Here is a 16,319-nt window from a genome sequence, read left to right as displayed (position 1 = left end):
ATTTTAATTTAAACGTACTGATAAGGTTCAGTGATAGAAAAGCTTTGCTTCAAATTTTGTTTTATATTTTACTTTTTGTTTTCTCTCGCATTGTAGATGTTAAGTATATATAGTTTTTAAGTATATATAGTTTTTCAAATAACTGTGATACTAAAATGAGGATAATTATTTAATAAATATACATACTGTCAAATTTCATTTCAACATTTCAGTTTTCAAAGAACATGCAGAATTGTTGTATTCTTAAATTTTACCTCCCACTCTTCATTCTCCTTCATTCGTTCTAAGAGCCGTGCTGGCACAGTGGTTAGGAAGCAGTACTGCAGGCTACTTCTGCTGACTACCGGCTGTCAGCAGTTCGGCAGTTCAATTCTCACCGGCTCAAGGTTGACTCAGCCTTCCATCCTTCTGAAGTTGATAAACGAGGGCCCAGATTGTTGGGGGCCATAGGCTGACTCTGTGAACCGCTTAGAAGGGCTGCAAAGCACTGTGAAGTGGTATATAAGTCTACGTGCTGTTGCTATTGCTTTTGGAAATGAGTATGTAAGATGAGCTGCCTTTGAACTTGAAATACAAAGTGATATCTGGAACATGTCTGCTAATTCATTTTGATGTTTTAGATATACAAAAGTTACCAAACTGAACTAGTTGATTAAATCAAAAATCACATTTTGTTCATGTCTATGTTGATATCATTTCACAGAACTGTAATATGCATAAATATTACATGATTTGAACTCTTCAAAAGAAGTTCTATAATTGTATTCAAATGTGGCACAGCAAAGTTTATTTTGATTTTTGAAAGTCTATAGATTTTTGTTTCACAGATGCTTTAATCAATTGATTTTTTTCGAGGGACTTTTTATTCCTTCCATTTAATCATGTCCAATTCTTGGATATTGCTTGGAGAAGTCCTTGCTCTTTACTTGGCAAAGTTTTTCAGAAATGGTTTGCTGTTACCTCCTTTCTAAGGCTGAGAGAAAGTGACTGGAATAAGGTCACCCAGCTGGCCTTGGGCCTAAGGCAGGGTTAGAACTAATGGTTTCTGTTATGGCCCCCTCAGAGGCCAGTTTGGAGGAGAAGGAGGAAGAGTTGGAGCTGGGATCATCTGACAGGGAAGGCACGCCAGGGGCTGAGGGGCTGAGGACAATGCTGGCCTGGGCCCCTCGGGCATTGAGACAGAGCTGCCTGCCTGCACAGACACAGGGGAGGATCAGCTGCTGACCGGCAGTGGTGCTCATAGGCAACTAGTCTCTTCTGATGAGGAACAGCTGCCTACTCCACTTGATCCAAGGGCAAAGAGAAGGGAGTGTAGGCAAGCCCAGAGAAGGGCTGCAAGGCTACTCGGGAGGAGGTCACCCCACCCCTTCTCACAAGGAACACATGGAGGGGAGTAACTTAAGGAGAAGCCATGGGGAGTTAGTCTTTTCCAGGAATAATTGTTTGCTTTGGCTTACACTTACCCGGCTTTTATTCCTGCCTGTTGCTGTTTGCGTGGCCTTGCTTGGAAGATTGTTCTTCTCATTTTGTTTTGGACCTCGCCCTTCTCTAGTGGCCTGCGTTTGGCCTTTGCTTCACTCAAGCTTTGGAACCGCTTCTTTTCTGGGACCTGCTTCTTGTCTTGAGGATTCCCCTTGTATTGTGTCTGGACCCTGCCTGGTGGATTGGACTTGGAACCCTGGGCCTTGCCCTGTGAGCGTGCTCCTACTCTGTGGGCTTTCTTTGTACTATAGGGACTGTTGTTTGGGGGGACTGAGTGTGGCTGCCTTCAGGGTAGTGTGGGGGTGGAGCCTTACCGGTTGTTGGAGGGCCATTGGCTAGAACTCTCTAGAGATCTGTCTTGCCTTAATCACCTGGGTCATAACAGCTTCCTAGCTTCTAGCCTGATGCCTTAACCATTACATCAAGCTAGTTTTTATTAACAGTGCTATGCATTAATAAATATAGTGAAACAAGTTAAAGTTAAAAATCAAAAAGTGGGTCAATGCAAGAGCTTAAATATTAATTAAGAGCATAATATTAATTAATCCATTTATGTTCCATTTTTCCTTCAGAAGTTTCCTTCCTACTCTCAAGTGAGAAATAAATTATAATTAGATATTTGACTGGATCAAAGCCATTCATTGAACTTTATGGTTCTGTGTTAACTTGAACTTTACACAGTTGTAGACTAGACTGAACTGTGTAAGCTTATGTTAAAATAGGACTTTGGATATTATAAGAGAATTGTTTGATATAGATGTTCCAGATCTACAGAGAGTATATGATGATAATATGTTAGTCATTTCAATGAAATGTTTATATAAATTATAATATAATTCTAATCTAAACGCAGAGTAAACTTGTTAGCTGAAATACCAGCCAATTTGGAATACCAATATTTCTAAGAAATAGTGTTCTTATACTTTTTTGTGCAGTATCCTGAAATTATTGATAGTTGCAGTATATAGGACAATGAATAGTACATTACCTAATTATAAAGCACATAGTAAATGCCCTGTAGTGCTATCTTACAGGATTAGTATTTATTTTAGAAATAATAAATTTTGGGAACTTTGGATATTAAAAGACAGTTTTTCACTTACTGTACTATCCATAGATAGTAATTTATTTATTTATTGTAATATTTAAAAATATTTCTGATCTTTTAATCATTTTTATCTTGATATATTTTAGTATTCTATTGGTGTTTATTAGGACTTGTGAATGAATTTTAATTACATATTCCTATATTAATAATTGTGTTATTATATTATATATTATATTATAATTTTATCATAAAATTATTTTCACTTAAATTTGAAGTCCATAGCTTTAAATTAAATTGTGGAAAATCAAACTGATTACACTTAGTATACAGCACTTTCAATCTGCATTTTCAGTTGCATTTGCATTAGAGTAGTATAATGAAATATAGAGCAGAAAACCCTCAGTACAGCTATTTGTGAATTGTATATATTGACAACAGAAACATCCTTATTGAAACATAAGAATTATGTCTTCTAGTATAAGTTGTCACTTGGCTCTAAAACTGTATGATTCAGCCAAGGAAGTGTTGCTGGAAAGAACCATAGAAAAGAATTGTAATGTGCTTTTGTATCTAATTCTCAGTGGAATGGGATCCTTTTGAATAGATAAGCGAGGTTTATGTCAACAAAAGCAATGTTTAATATTCCAATATGGAGCCACTTTTTATTTCACTTGATTTGGCTTTATTGCTGGCAGACTGAATTGTAGGCTGATGGGTTTCTTGTAATCTATGAATAATAATTACTTGAAACATGCAAGCTATTATGTTTTGAAATTATATTTTACTTTGTTGAAATTATGTATGATACTTTTAATAACATGGGAGATCGGCCAGAGTTCTAAAGGATTGTTCAGGTATATGTACAGTTTTAGCAAAACATGTAGCATTTTTAGATATTTACTAAGCCATTAATAACTTTCTAGTTAATTTCTGCTTAAAGTTCTTATATTTAGAAGTGATTAGTACATTGAAAAAAATAATTGAAAATGCTCTTTTGCTTAGCTCCCACTCTAAACTGTTCCTTGTGTTTATTTGCAGGATCGTACAAGAACTTTTGACATGCATTCACTGGAGAATTCATTAATCGACATAATGAGAGCTGAAAGTGATTCACTGAAAGGTAAACTTGGATTACCAATTTTTGAGATTAAATAATTAGAGTAATATAGTTGTGCATGGTAGAAAGCTCTTCAATTTATAGTACAGTTAAAGCATTTACCACCTATGTATCCATCACCAATTCTCTCTGTCTTTCATCATAAGCAATTAAATCAAAGCTACCTTTGAAATAATTCCTTTTTCATATATGTGCATGAATAGACTTATGCTTAAACTATTTGTTTCAAACAGACCTTTTTCTAACCATATACTCACTATACAGTCACTATGCTTATTCACTGTTGGGTCCCCAAATGGCCCAGTCATTTTTCTTGTACTCACTCATCTCATTCTCATTCATCTCATTCTCACTCATCTCATAATCTCCAAAGGATTATGAGAGGTTCTGAATGTTGGTCAGGTCATTAATTGGTATTAATATTGAAAAAAATGAAGCGAAAGAAATAAGACTAAAAGTGGCATGACTGCAAGGTGAGAAAGCATGAGTCCTGTATGCAAAAGGTTTAGAAGACAGATTAATCTCTCAGATGGAATAAACAGGAAGTGGACATAAGGAAAGACAACAAGGAAGCTACTTGGAATAAATAAAAAAAGAATTAAATTTCAGTGTGATAAAAGGGTGTGGAACTATGGTAAAAGAAAGTATGAAAAAGCATGCAAAGCTGAAACGATGAAGTGAAAAAGGCTAAAACAGAGCCACGAATGTGCTTAAAATAAGAGTGATTTGAGATGAAACTGAATGGAGGAAATACAGGAGATACAGTATTGTATAGAAATTACAGAGCTATCTCAAAGAGTAGAATTGAATTTAATACTTTAAATGTTAGTGCCCAAAAAGTATGAAAATATATTTCCTAATATAAATATTAGGAAAATGTTGGGAAATTATTAAGGCTGTAGGTAATATTCAAATGTGAATATAGTTTACTTAACTGAATAGCTTAAAAGTTATATCTGTATGAAATGTTTGAGAGAATGTAGCTATTGTTCCCATCTACAAAAGGATAGGTAACAAAAGAGAATTTAAAAAAAAAAAACCCAATAGGGGATTACTTTGTTAAGAGTGCCTAAGAAGTTGCTTGGTAGATCTTTGATTGGAAGAATACTAGAGGTGACCAACAACAATTTGAGAGGTGTTACATCTTCTGCTGGTTGGAGCCATACAAATCAGATATTTGCTTTTCAACAATTATTGAGAAAGGCTTGATTGTGAGAAGGGAAACTTATTATACATTTTTGAATAGAAAAACCAAGGATGGTGAATAGATTTGAATAATGGGATAGTGGAATAAAAGGATTGAAGGTTGATCACTGATAAAAATGGTATATGGTGGAAGGAAAATGAATATGACTAAATTGGATACTTAATAAATGGTACAATATTAAGCATGATGTCAGATAAGGATGTGTATCCCCTTGATTGTTTAATTTATTTATGAATAAATGTGTAAAAATACTGACAGTGTAAAGGTATGTTGGTTGGGAACCTAACTTTGTGGATAGTCTTATGTTGTTATGCTGGCTAAGAAATCAAATAAATTGCAACAAATAATAGATATGAGGCTGGAAGGAGTATGCATCTGGAAATTCAGGTATCAAAGACAAAAGTAGTTGTCTTTGACAGGGAAAATAGAGAGAATTATACCAAATTATATCTAAGTGGCTAAAGATTAGAGCAGGTAGATGAATTTCTATAACTTGATAGAATAGTTTGCCAAAGATGGGAAAATGATTGGAGAAATGTTAAGACATTAAGAGGCTAGTAGAAAGGTAGTAAATAATATGTGGTTTATGGCGAGAAATAAACATTTTTCAAAAGAAGTAAAAAAAATAAGCATTGGGTATTTCAGGAGAAATATAAAAGAAAGTTGAGTGCAGAGGGAACTGCAAAAGGAATGTAAAAGTAAGTTGAATGCAATGGAAATGCAATACTTTAGCAGTATATGTGGTAAAACTCAAAACAACAGGGCCAGGGATGAATTTATGATGAATGACTGTGGATTAAATTCAAAAGGAAATTGCCAGTACAAAAGTAATCTGTAAAGAATGGCTGAATAGGTTGAGAGAAAGAAGAAGACTGAGAAAGTCATGCTTTGATGCAATTAGAACATAGAACATAGTGCATTATGGTGCATAATTATGTGCAGAATGTGTAATCATTCAGAATAGAACTGGAAGGGACCTGGAAGGTCTTCTAGTCCAACCCCTTGCTCAAGGCAGGAGTCCTTATATCATCCCAGATGAACAGTTGTTCAATTTTTCTTGAAAACCTTCAGCAATGCAGCACTTACAACTCTGGGAGGTAAGCTGTTCCATTGATTAATTAATTAAGAAGGATACAGGGTGCTGTCCTTTCTTAATTGAAACAACTGAAACACAGAGACACACTTTTCATTGTAGAGCAATTAAAAAAGCCCCACTGTACTTTCCAAATTTGCATTTGTAGGGTATATTTATTTTATAGACTTGTCAAATGTATCTCACAAGAAGGGACTTTGAGCAGAAGTTTCCAAACCGGCAAAATTCTGGGAGTTGAAGTTCTCCAGTCTTAAAGTTGCCACGTTTGGACATCCTTGCCATTGAGTATTGTGGATTGTGAACTTAATGGGGTTGGAGGAACAGAGTTTTAAGAAAAGAAAATAAGGCTCCCTACATGAAGGGAGGGTTGAATCAAGGAAATTGAAGCAGGGCTGTGAAGAGACAGCAGTGCCAAAAGCAGCTGATGAAATTATGGGGAAAGTGCATTATGAAATGCTCAGCTTTCTTAGGCATATCAGGACACCAATAAGTACCACATGATGCCAGTTTATGTTTGTGTCAGTTTGAGTGATAGACAAAGACTCACATGGCCTTTTGTATGTGGGAGTCCATGTAAAAAAAGACAGAAGAAATTGTGTAAAAGAAGGGGAATTATACACAGTTGATGGGAATTAAATGATCCTAAGTTATATGATATGTGATCCTACGTTATATGATATGTGGGAGTTGATATGATCTTAAGAAAAAGAGAGGCAGGAACTTTGAAGAGCAGAAAGCAATGTTTTAAGAGGTGTGTGGATGTGTGGAAGCAAGGATCCTTTGCAAGGATGGAAAGATATGGAGTCACTATTATATATAGTGAAAGATGTTTATGTTAATCATATTCAGCTATATTTTGTCTTTCTTATCTCATATATTTTAAGTTCTTTTCTGCCCTTTGTATAATACTAATAATCTCAAAGGGACTAAGGGGATAAGGGTATGTAACTTAAAGCAATTGCTCCTTCCTTTTATTTGATAGTTTGTCCTTATTGCAGGTTTTTTTTTCTTCCATTTATCTCAAGAGGAAGCTAAGCATTTGTTTATCCCTAATGCCTTCCTTGAAATAAATGTACGGTAATTAAAAAGTTTGGATTTTCCAGTGAAGACAGGAGATTTAAAACTGAACTTGACATGGAAAATTCTATTAGTTGGCATATTTTTCTCAAATAATAATTACACAGTATTGGACAATTGGTCTCAGCTGGTACAGAATTATGAGAAAGCAAGAAAATTTGTTTGATTATATGGGAGTAATTAAGAATTGGCAGGTGAACTATGAAAAAAGAGAGTTAGTCACAGTCTAAAATTAAGCAGTCAAGGCTCGGATGAATGTTTTGGCTGATGTAAGATTACTGTACACTGTGACTCCTCTCTATTTTGGGAATCATCTGAAGTACAACATGATGCAGAATCTATCACCAAATAGAACTAGGAATACATGAAACTCACATGATCCTTTCTTTAAATAACTTGTTTTCCATGCCTGTTGGCATTTTGAGAAGTATAGTTCCCATGTTCAATAATATATCGCTGTAGTGACATCCCCCTATAAGATTTTACATCTCGAGTCGTGTTAAATGCTCCAGTCCTTCCAGGCAGCACCCAAATCTCCAAGTGGCCTGAGACTTGATATTAATACAATGCTGTTAGAAGGATGTCTGAGAAAATAACTACAGACACCTCACATCCTGGATGCAATCTGTTTCAACTCTTCCTTTCCCCTTGGGATGCTGCTGTAGGCCATTATATGCCAAAACAACTAGACATAGGGACAGTTTTTCCCCTCATGCCATCACTCTGTTGAACAGCTAATCCTCACAGTACTATCTTATGTCTAAGTATATTCACCCATGTTGTATGGATCTAGAAATATTATTATCTTTCTCATCTCCTATACTATTCTCTCTTATTGTATCATTATTATTATTTTTATTACTCTGTTGCTTTGCAAGTACACTGAGAGTGTCTACAGTGGAGAAAATTCCTTGTGTGTTCAATCACATTTGGCCAATAAAATTCTATTTCTGTTTCTGTTTCTGTTTCTGTTTCTATTTCTATTCTATTCTATTCTACTCTATTCTATTCTATTCTATTCTATTCTATTCTATTCTACTCTACTCTACTCTACTCTACTCTACTCTACTCTATTCTATTCTGTCCCATCCCATCCCTCTCCTCCCACTGAGGTGTATCTGAATGAAGAATAGGCCTAAAAATTTACAGCATCAGGAAGAGAGACCACTTAAATAACTCATATTTCTGTTGTGACAATGGCTTGAAATAAAAACAGAACTCGGAGGTGTTAATGTAAACAACATACCATTCAGAACAGAATGGTATGAAAGTCACTTGCTTAGTATGGAGCAAATGCTTAACAGTAATCTTAATTTACATGTTTCTGGATTTTATATGTCCGATGCTGCATTTGCTTAATTTATCAGGGCTTTTGCTCTAGTTAGTAGTTTATTTTTGAGGAGTGCTAGGGCAGATTTATGATCTTCCTTGAAAGTATATGTTTTCTGTTTTCAAGGCTGTTGTTGGTTAATGGAATCAACTTTTTAATAGTTATTCTTGACTCAAAGAATCCTAAATGCTTCACAGATTAACAAGCTAAAGTTGGTATTATCCATTTCTGGAGGTGAAAAGTAATGTGAAAAGTATTATCACCAAGCCCATATAATGTTTTAAGATATGAAATCCATTACACAAGTAAAACAGGTAGTAAGAGAATCTGGCAAGACCTGATTAACTGACCTTTTCTTTCCTCAAGGAAAAAAACAGTCCCAGGATTGGTTGGCATTCTCTTCCATGACCTTTGATACTCTTTCCTGTATTACTATTTCTAGAATGTATTGAAATCCCTTTGTCTTGTCTAAAAGCTAGTTCAGTTTAGCATACATGCAAGTTACTAAGTAGTGTCTTGTAACTAGGCAACTTCTGTTGCTTGAATACTGGGCATGTTGTGGTTTAATTTAAGCTGGGTATTATCTGATGCAGAATCCAACATCTTTAGGAAAATGATTTTATTTTCCCTTGTAATATTTAATTGAAAACTGTTTTTTTCTGCACTATATTTTTGAGAATGGTATTTCTTAAAGTATACAAATTTATTGAGGATCTACAGCTTGTATCTGGGATAAAAGGGAATGAATTCCAGGTCAATAAGTGGTTTTTTGTTTGTTTGTTTGTTTGTTTGGTAGATAGAATCTTAGGGTATGCAATCATAGCTGTTAAGCCATCTCTTCTTCTAGGAATTGACATACACACATACATACAAACAAATATTAAAGGCAACTAGAATAACATCAAGAATAAAGCATCCAAGATGTGATGCCTTTGCCTTTCATGATCTGTATTCTGTTGATTTCTGGGAGAAAGATCTTTCATTTACATTAATCTGACTGATTAGTTGGTGAACTTTGATTCTGTTAGGACACAGAATATGGAGAAGTCTAAACTTACTTGTACTGAATGTAGATTTTTTGTTTTTCCTACTTACTGCAGGTACTGCTCTTATCATTCTGAATTTGCAAAAAAAGGAATTGTTCACAGATACAGTTAATTTGGCAAACAAGTTTTAATGACAACAAATTTGACAACAGATACAGTTAATTTGGCAAACAAGTTTTAATGACAACATATTTACACTGATATAAACTAAAGTAGAGATTATATCTAGGGATAGCAGAGGATCAAGAAAAAGGAAGATGGGGGTGGGTGGGGACCATAGCTAGTTGAGGCTGGAATTTTAGGAAGGTATCAGTGGGAAGAGAAGTGAATATAAAGTACTGTATTATTTTTTTTCACAAACCGGCTATACTAACTTGTGATAAGCAAAAAAAAAATCCACAGTAATATTAAAGCAACTATATTTGAATATTAGCTTCATTCTGGTAATATGCTCATGCATTGGCCTCACACAAGCAGCAATGTGCATATTCCTGAGTGGGCAGAAATTCTGGAAAAGAAAAGATCCTGAGATCAAGGAAGAGAGTACAGATGAAATTGAAATGATGAATTAAAATGAAGGCAAGCCAAGCTGTTTTTACTGTGGATGAAAAGAAGCAAACAAGGTTCGGAGGTGGTTTACTCCCTGCTGAGAAAAGGGGAAACCACAGTGACTTCTCTAAGGCATATTTATGTGGGATGAGGAAGATAAATAACAGAAGCGGTTTCCACTAGTCAGAAGGGATCTAGCTTGCAGATCTATTTGGCCATGCTTTTTCTCTTAGGAGTTTTAAGTAAGAGCTGGAGAAAACCTGCATTTCTCTTCCCATAAACAAGGTATCTCAATTAATAGCTCAAATACTGTAGAGGTAATTGCTGTAAAGGATCTTAAGCATATAGGTATGTTAGGTATTTAGTTTGAAATGTTCATTATAGTTAGTTGTGCTTTTGCTATTGGGCCATTGCAAACTTTGAGAAGTTCTTACAATTTATAGATACACGGTTTTGAAAAAAGTATCCCAAATAAATATAGGGAAGTAGCCCAGTATTTATTAAGTAATCTGATTTGGGCAAGCAAATATAAATACTATTTCCCCCATATTATAATGTATTTATGGTTATGCCTTTCTTAAAGTACTGTAATACCAGTGAATTAAATAAGAGCTTTATTGCTTGTGAATTTCAAAAAGATCATAATCTAAACTTCAAAAACATTCTAAATCAGCGGTTCTCAACCTATGGGTCGCGACCCCATTTGGGGTCGATCGACCATTTTACGGGGGTCGCGAAACAACGCGATCCGCCATCCCCCCAGGGGGCGCCGCCGCGCATGCGTGCCGCGCACGGGGCGCCGTACATGCGCGCCGCGCATGGGGCGCCGCACATGCGCGGCACGCGTGCGCAGCGCGTTCGTGTGGCGGGGTCGCCGTCACACGAAGATTGAGAATCGCTGTTCTAAATCTTATAAGACAGAATTGGCATAGCAAATAAAGACACCAAAGTTAGCATCTGTGAGCACCTTGTAACGTATTATATTCACAGTATTCTTCATGGTTGACCAATGTCGGCCATCAAAAATTCTGAAGCTTACCTACAAATGCCTACAAATCGATGGGTTGTTGTGAGAACAGAGAAGCATGACCATCTTTCTCCATTTATTTTAGTGTTCTTATAATAGCTGTTGTCTTTAAGGATTTAAAGAGGATGGAACAGCATTAAGAGCTAAACAACAATTAAATAAATAGACAGGAACAATGGATGAATGGAATTAGATGTCCAGAGCACTCCTACCTCTTACCCGTCCGTTTATTCCGCCTCATTTCAGAGAGGCACAGACCATATATAGAGAAATGGATTGTGATCCTTTTTTTTGCACAAAGACAGATAAAGGTTAAAAAAAAAAACCAAAAGCATGCTTAAATTCATGTTGGCTCCTGATGACTTCATGAGTACAACCATGCAGCTTCCTTGGCAACAGTGCATCCTTTTTTTTTTTTCTTTTGAAATATCTTTAGCGCTAACACTCCCTGACAGTCTTCCTTCTGAGCCTTTCTAGTCCTTCTAAGCACATAAAACTATCCAGGCAGATTGATATGTGCTTGTCTGTACCTGAAGAAATAGAGCCTATCTTTATGTATTCAGCGAAGCTTAGATTGATTTATGCCAGCCGTTGGGTCTTTGGAACATGATGAAGACCATGAGGAGGGAACCTGGTCTCTGACATTTTGTTCATAGAAAAGTTGTCTCAGGAGGCAATCTGGCCCCTAGAGGAATTTCAGAAATAAATTCAACGCTTAAGTAAGAGTACAGTCAAGATATTAATGTTAAGCAATTAGTTTAAGACTGAAAGTATTATCATGTAATTAATAGTTTTATGTGAATTGCAGTGTTTTTCTTTAATCTTACACTGCAGTCTGGATGAAAATAATAATATGCATGGAACACTGACATCTTAAATGGCAGTTAATACTGCTAGGTTTTTTTTCTTTTCATTTTTTAGGCTTTTAGGTTAAGCTTTCTAAATAATAGCACGTTAGTCATTTCAATCATACTATATAAATATTGCTGCATTGAAATCTGCATTAAAATACAGGTAGTCCTCAAATTACACCCACAATTGAGCCCAAAATGTATGTTGCTAAGCGAAACATTAGTTAAGTGAGTTTTGCCCCATTTTACGACCTTTTTTGCCACAGTTCTTAAGTGAAACACTGCAGTTGTTAAGTTAGTAACCCGGTTGTTAAGTGAATCTGGCTTCCCCATTGACTTTGCTTGTTAGAAGTTTGTAAAAGGGGATCACATGACCCTGGGACACTACAACTGTCATAAATATGAATTTTGATTATGTGAACATGGGGATGCTGCAACCGTTGTAAGTGTGAAAAATGGTACTAAGTCACTTTTTTCAGTGCTGTTGTAACTTCGAACGATCACTAAACTAATGGTTATAAGCAGTGGTAGGATTCAGCTGTTTCCCACCACTTTGGCAGAACCAGTAGCTAATTTTGCCTAGGCTCAGAACGGACTTCCGGAAGCGAAATCCACATAGAGAACCGGTTGTTCACATATTTGACTCCCACCACTGGTTGTAAGTCAAGGACTAATCTGAAATACAATGTAACAAGATTTATAACATTACAATAAAAGGAAAAAAAGAAGTAAAATCAACACATGGCTTGTTCTGATAGGATTATTATTGCATAGAGTCCCACTTATTTGAAAGAAACATTGATGTTATTGCTACCAGTTTTTGTCCTGTGGCCACATTTGGTTCCAAAATTAAGGAGACCACATTTTTTCCCTCTCTTCTTTAGATGAAAGATAGAAGAAATCCTCAAGGGGAATAATTTTCAATGGCAGATAGTTATAATCTTTACTGTTTCAGGGTTTATTAGATGCCTTTTGACTGGGAGTGAATGATGGTAGTGGTACAATAATGCCATTGATAATGCTTCTAAAATATCCCTACTTTCTGTTTACTTTATTGATAAATTTTGTGATCATCACAGTTGCTACCTGTCAGCTGTATATGAAGAATTGATGGGAACAGATGAGCATATTCTAATTCTTACCCTAAGGACAAAGGAATTATGGAATAGGGTTGATTTTTTAAATATTGTCCTTGCCCTGGCTTTAAAGATAGTAAATTTTGTGAATTGTTTCAAACCTTCCTCATCTGTAATCATGGTAACAGAATAGTAATAACCCAGATTTGAAGGATGGAAAAAAAATAAAACTGAGGGCTTGACAGGAAACATAGGATCCTGTTCTGAATAATTTAAGGTTGGCTAAAGAGAATATTATTGGAAGAAGAGGAAATCAGGTAAAATTATTATATAGACTATAGAATTATAGGAATCAATTGTTATTGTTTTGTAAACCCTAACCCAGACAACACAATGTTTACCAAATATTAAGTTGTATGTTAAAAATTAATAAAATTTATTAAAAAAACTCATTAGTGAAGCATGCAGAAGAAAGTACATACCTAGGTTGTATTTTATGGTAGCTTTTAAAAAGCAATAGGGCCTTCAGTTTAATACTCGTGATAGATGAGCTAGTATTTTTAGTATCGTAAACCGCCAGAAACCTGTTGATCTTGAATAGACAAATTTCAATTCAGGATAATCTGTAAACATTGTATGAACAATTTCAAATATTCTGAGTATTGTAAACGAGCCAGTTTCTCTCTCTTTTTTTTCTTTTATACTATGTGGTCTTCTCTGTTAAATACTGCTGTTTTTAAATAGATGTCCACAAACACTGGCCAATTGTTATAGTTTTATTTTTGTTTATCATCTTTCTGAATACGGTTTCATGTTTGTCTTGAGCAGCTGTCATTTTCAGTACGGGTATTTATATCGACAAGAGTGCAGAATCTTCCTCTAGAAACTTGATTGCATTTCCTTTATGAGATATTTGACTTTCAAAGACTGAGCTTGAGAGGGAGAGATCTGCTTTACCTCCTCCAAATTTAGCTTATGTGATGTGGCAATTTCAACATTATCATCATGATAAACTAAATCTGGCTTTCTTGTTTCTGTGGAACAAAGTTCTTTGTATAATGGCTTTGAAATCAGCTGCATGAATGGAATGTAAGGAAAAAATGAATTAATTTGAGGAAGATGTAATAGAGTAAACATTTAAGAATTTATATCAAGGAAAACATAAGATAATAGAAAAGATAGGTCATTAGTTTCTACCAATAAGTTATCTTGCCTACAGCATTCTAAGTTTCCTTTGATATTCTTCCAGAAAACCTTCAGACAAGACAATATTCATGTCATGTTTTCCCCTTCCAACTGATATTAGGTGCTATATTGCCTTGGAACATGACTTTTTACCCCGTAATTATTCTTGCTAACAGTTGCTGATAGACAAATACAATAAGATTATACGTCATGTCCTTTTAAAGTTACCTAAGCTAATAGCTGGACCCTTATCATGTGGTAGTGAGTTGATATTTTCACTGATTTGCCTAATCCAACTCAAATATCCATTACTGTAGCTATGCATTTGGGATTAAGCTTACAGCTTTTGAAGTCTCTGATATTGACAGGCAGGAGGTAATGGTACATGGAAATGACCTTGGGAGACAGGAGGAAGACCACAAGACGTTAGTGCCTTGACATCAGTTGGATAAGAGGCAGTTCAGTCTTCAGCTGGGGAGAAAGCATGGGAAACATTTCATAAGGGACCCACCCTAGTTTTTGAGAAACTCAAAAGAGACCAGGGGAGAAATGCTTATAGTTTTGCAAGAGACTGTTAATGTGACTTTACAGTAAAGATAGTGCTGATGCTGGTGGTTGGGCTTCTTGTCTGGACTACCTTGAAGGGCTGACACAACCAAAACTAAAGTTATAATGTAAATTGCCTCTAAAATGACAAGATATCCCGATTAATGCTGCCAAATAATAGAATATCAACATTTCCTTTTAAATTAAATTAAATGTATACCTGGTGGTTTTGTCTATTTTGTGGGATAGAACATTTATAGGATAGCAAAGATAGTAATCATTTTAAAGGGGGATGATTAGGCAATTGGGGTAAACTTGGTAAAAATATCATCCATGCTATATCACCTACCTCATATTTAACTATTAAGGTAAGTAATGTATATATGAGAGACAGTTTGGTATAGCAGTTAGAAAATCAGAAGATTATGAGTTCTAGGCTTGCCTTAGGCATGAAAGCCAGCTTGGTGATTTTGGGCCAGTCACTCTCTCAGCTTATCTTACCTTAAGGTTGTTGTGAAGAAAATATTGTAGTAGGAAAAAGGAGCACTAGGTATATTTGCTGCCTTTTGATGATACATTAAATGACATGGTATCTCCCTTAAAGCATCCGGCAACATATTGAGATGCCAATGCTTGGTTTTCTCAGAATCTCTCTCTACTACAGAGAAGATCTGCTTCGATGATGGAATGAGAATGAAATTTGTGAGAATTCCAGGGTATCTTGGGCTTACCAACTTTTGAGTTTGAAACTGTAAAGTGCTGACTAAAAGGCCAGCTGGATGATATCAAGTGCTATGTATAGCAAGCTATAGCACCTTAGGCCACTTTCTGTATGACTACCTATCACCATAGATTCTTTTTTATTTGTACTTTATTACATTTCTACAAAAATAAAATATTAAAAAAGAAAAATATGAAGGAAAAATAGTGAAGGACAAAGGGCAAGGGATAAAGGGGGAAATGGGGAAGATAAAATAAAAAGAGAGTAATGCTTGACTTTCCTTTCAAGAGTTACAAATATAAAATACATTACCTTTTAATTAGAAGCCCAATAGTATTATCTGATTTCTACTATTGGAGACTATAAGTTATCAAATGGTTTGCTTAATTAGAATATTGATTATAGATATTTAATTGTTTGAAATTAAAAATTATCTTAAATACCTGTATTAAATACCTGTACCTTGAATTTACTATTTTAAAGACATTTTGCACCTTAGAAAATGAGATAAATCAAGAATATTGAGCAATAAATTGAGCATTTGAAATAGCTTAAAGTCCAATTTTTACACCAGTAAAAGTCATAATTACCAGCTTTGAAATTTTCTTAAAGTTGAAGATCCCAGTTGCAGTTGCAGTACCAGCTGCTCTTAATGTGTCAAAATCTTTGCTTTAGAAACATTACCCCATTCTGAATGAATCTGTAGAAGAGTAATGTAGTGGTGAACAAAGAAGAGAAAGACATACTCTAAATAAGTTGTGAAATGTAAAGATGGATAGTATATATTTTCCAGAGCTTCAGAGACTAAAGAAATAGCCTGATAGGAAAATGGACATCTTGATTATAATTGTTAGAAATTAAGATGTTGTACTTTCTTCTATAAACCCAATCTTAATTCGTTATTATGATAGCATAACAGCTAGATTAGATTAGACTAGATTAGACTAGGCTATTCTTTATTGTC

General features: G+C 35.2%; 1 protein-coding gene across 2 annotated transcripts in view; it reads left to right on the top strand.

The window, feature by feature from the left end:
• CPEB4 (cytoplasmic polyadenylation element binding protein 4) overlaps positions 1 to 16,319 on the top strand; it is a 60,883-nt gene that overhangs the window by 12,650 nt on the left and 31,914 nt on the right. For both annotated transcript variants that reach the window (XM_039352033.1, XM_039352041.1), the window contains exon 3: positions 3,569 to 3,650. In XM_039352033.1, the coding sequence (XP_039207967.1) occupies positions 3,569 to 3,650 (82 nt within the window). The remainder of the gene's footprint in view (positions 1 to 3,568; positions 3,651 to 16,319) is intronic.

This window comes from Crotalus tigris, unplaced genomic scaffold (assembly GCF_016545835.1).
Source record: "Crotalus tigris isolate CLP2741 ecotype Arizona unplaced genomic scaffold, ASM1654583v1 scf7180000017568.12009008, whole genome shotgun sequence".
Classification (NCBI taxonomy): domain Eukaryota; kingdom Metazoa; phylum Chordata; class Lepidosauria; order Squamata; family Viperidae; genus Crotalus; species Crotalus tigris.
The sequence above is the reverse complement of the archived record's forward strand: the minus strand, read 5'-3'. Positions and strand labels throughout refer to the sequence as shown.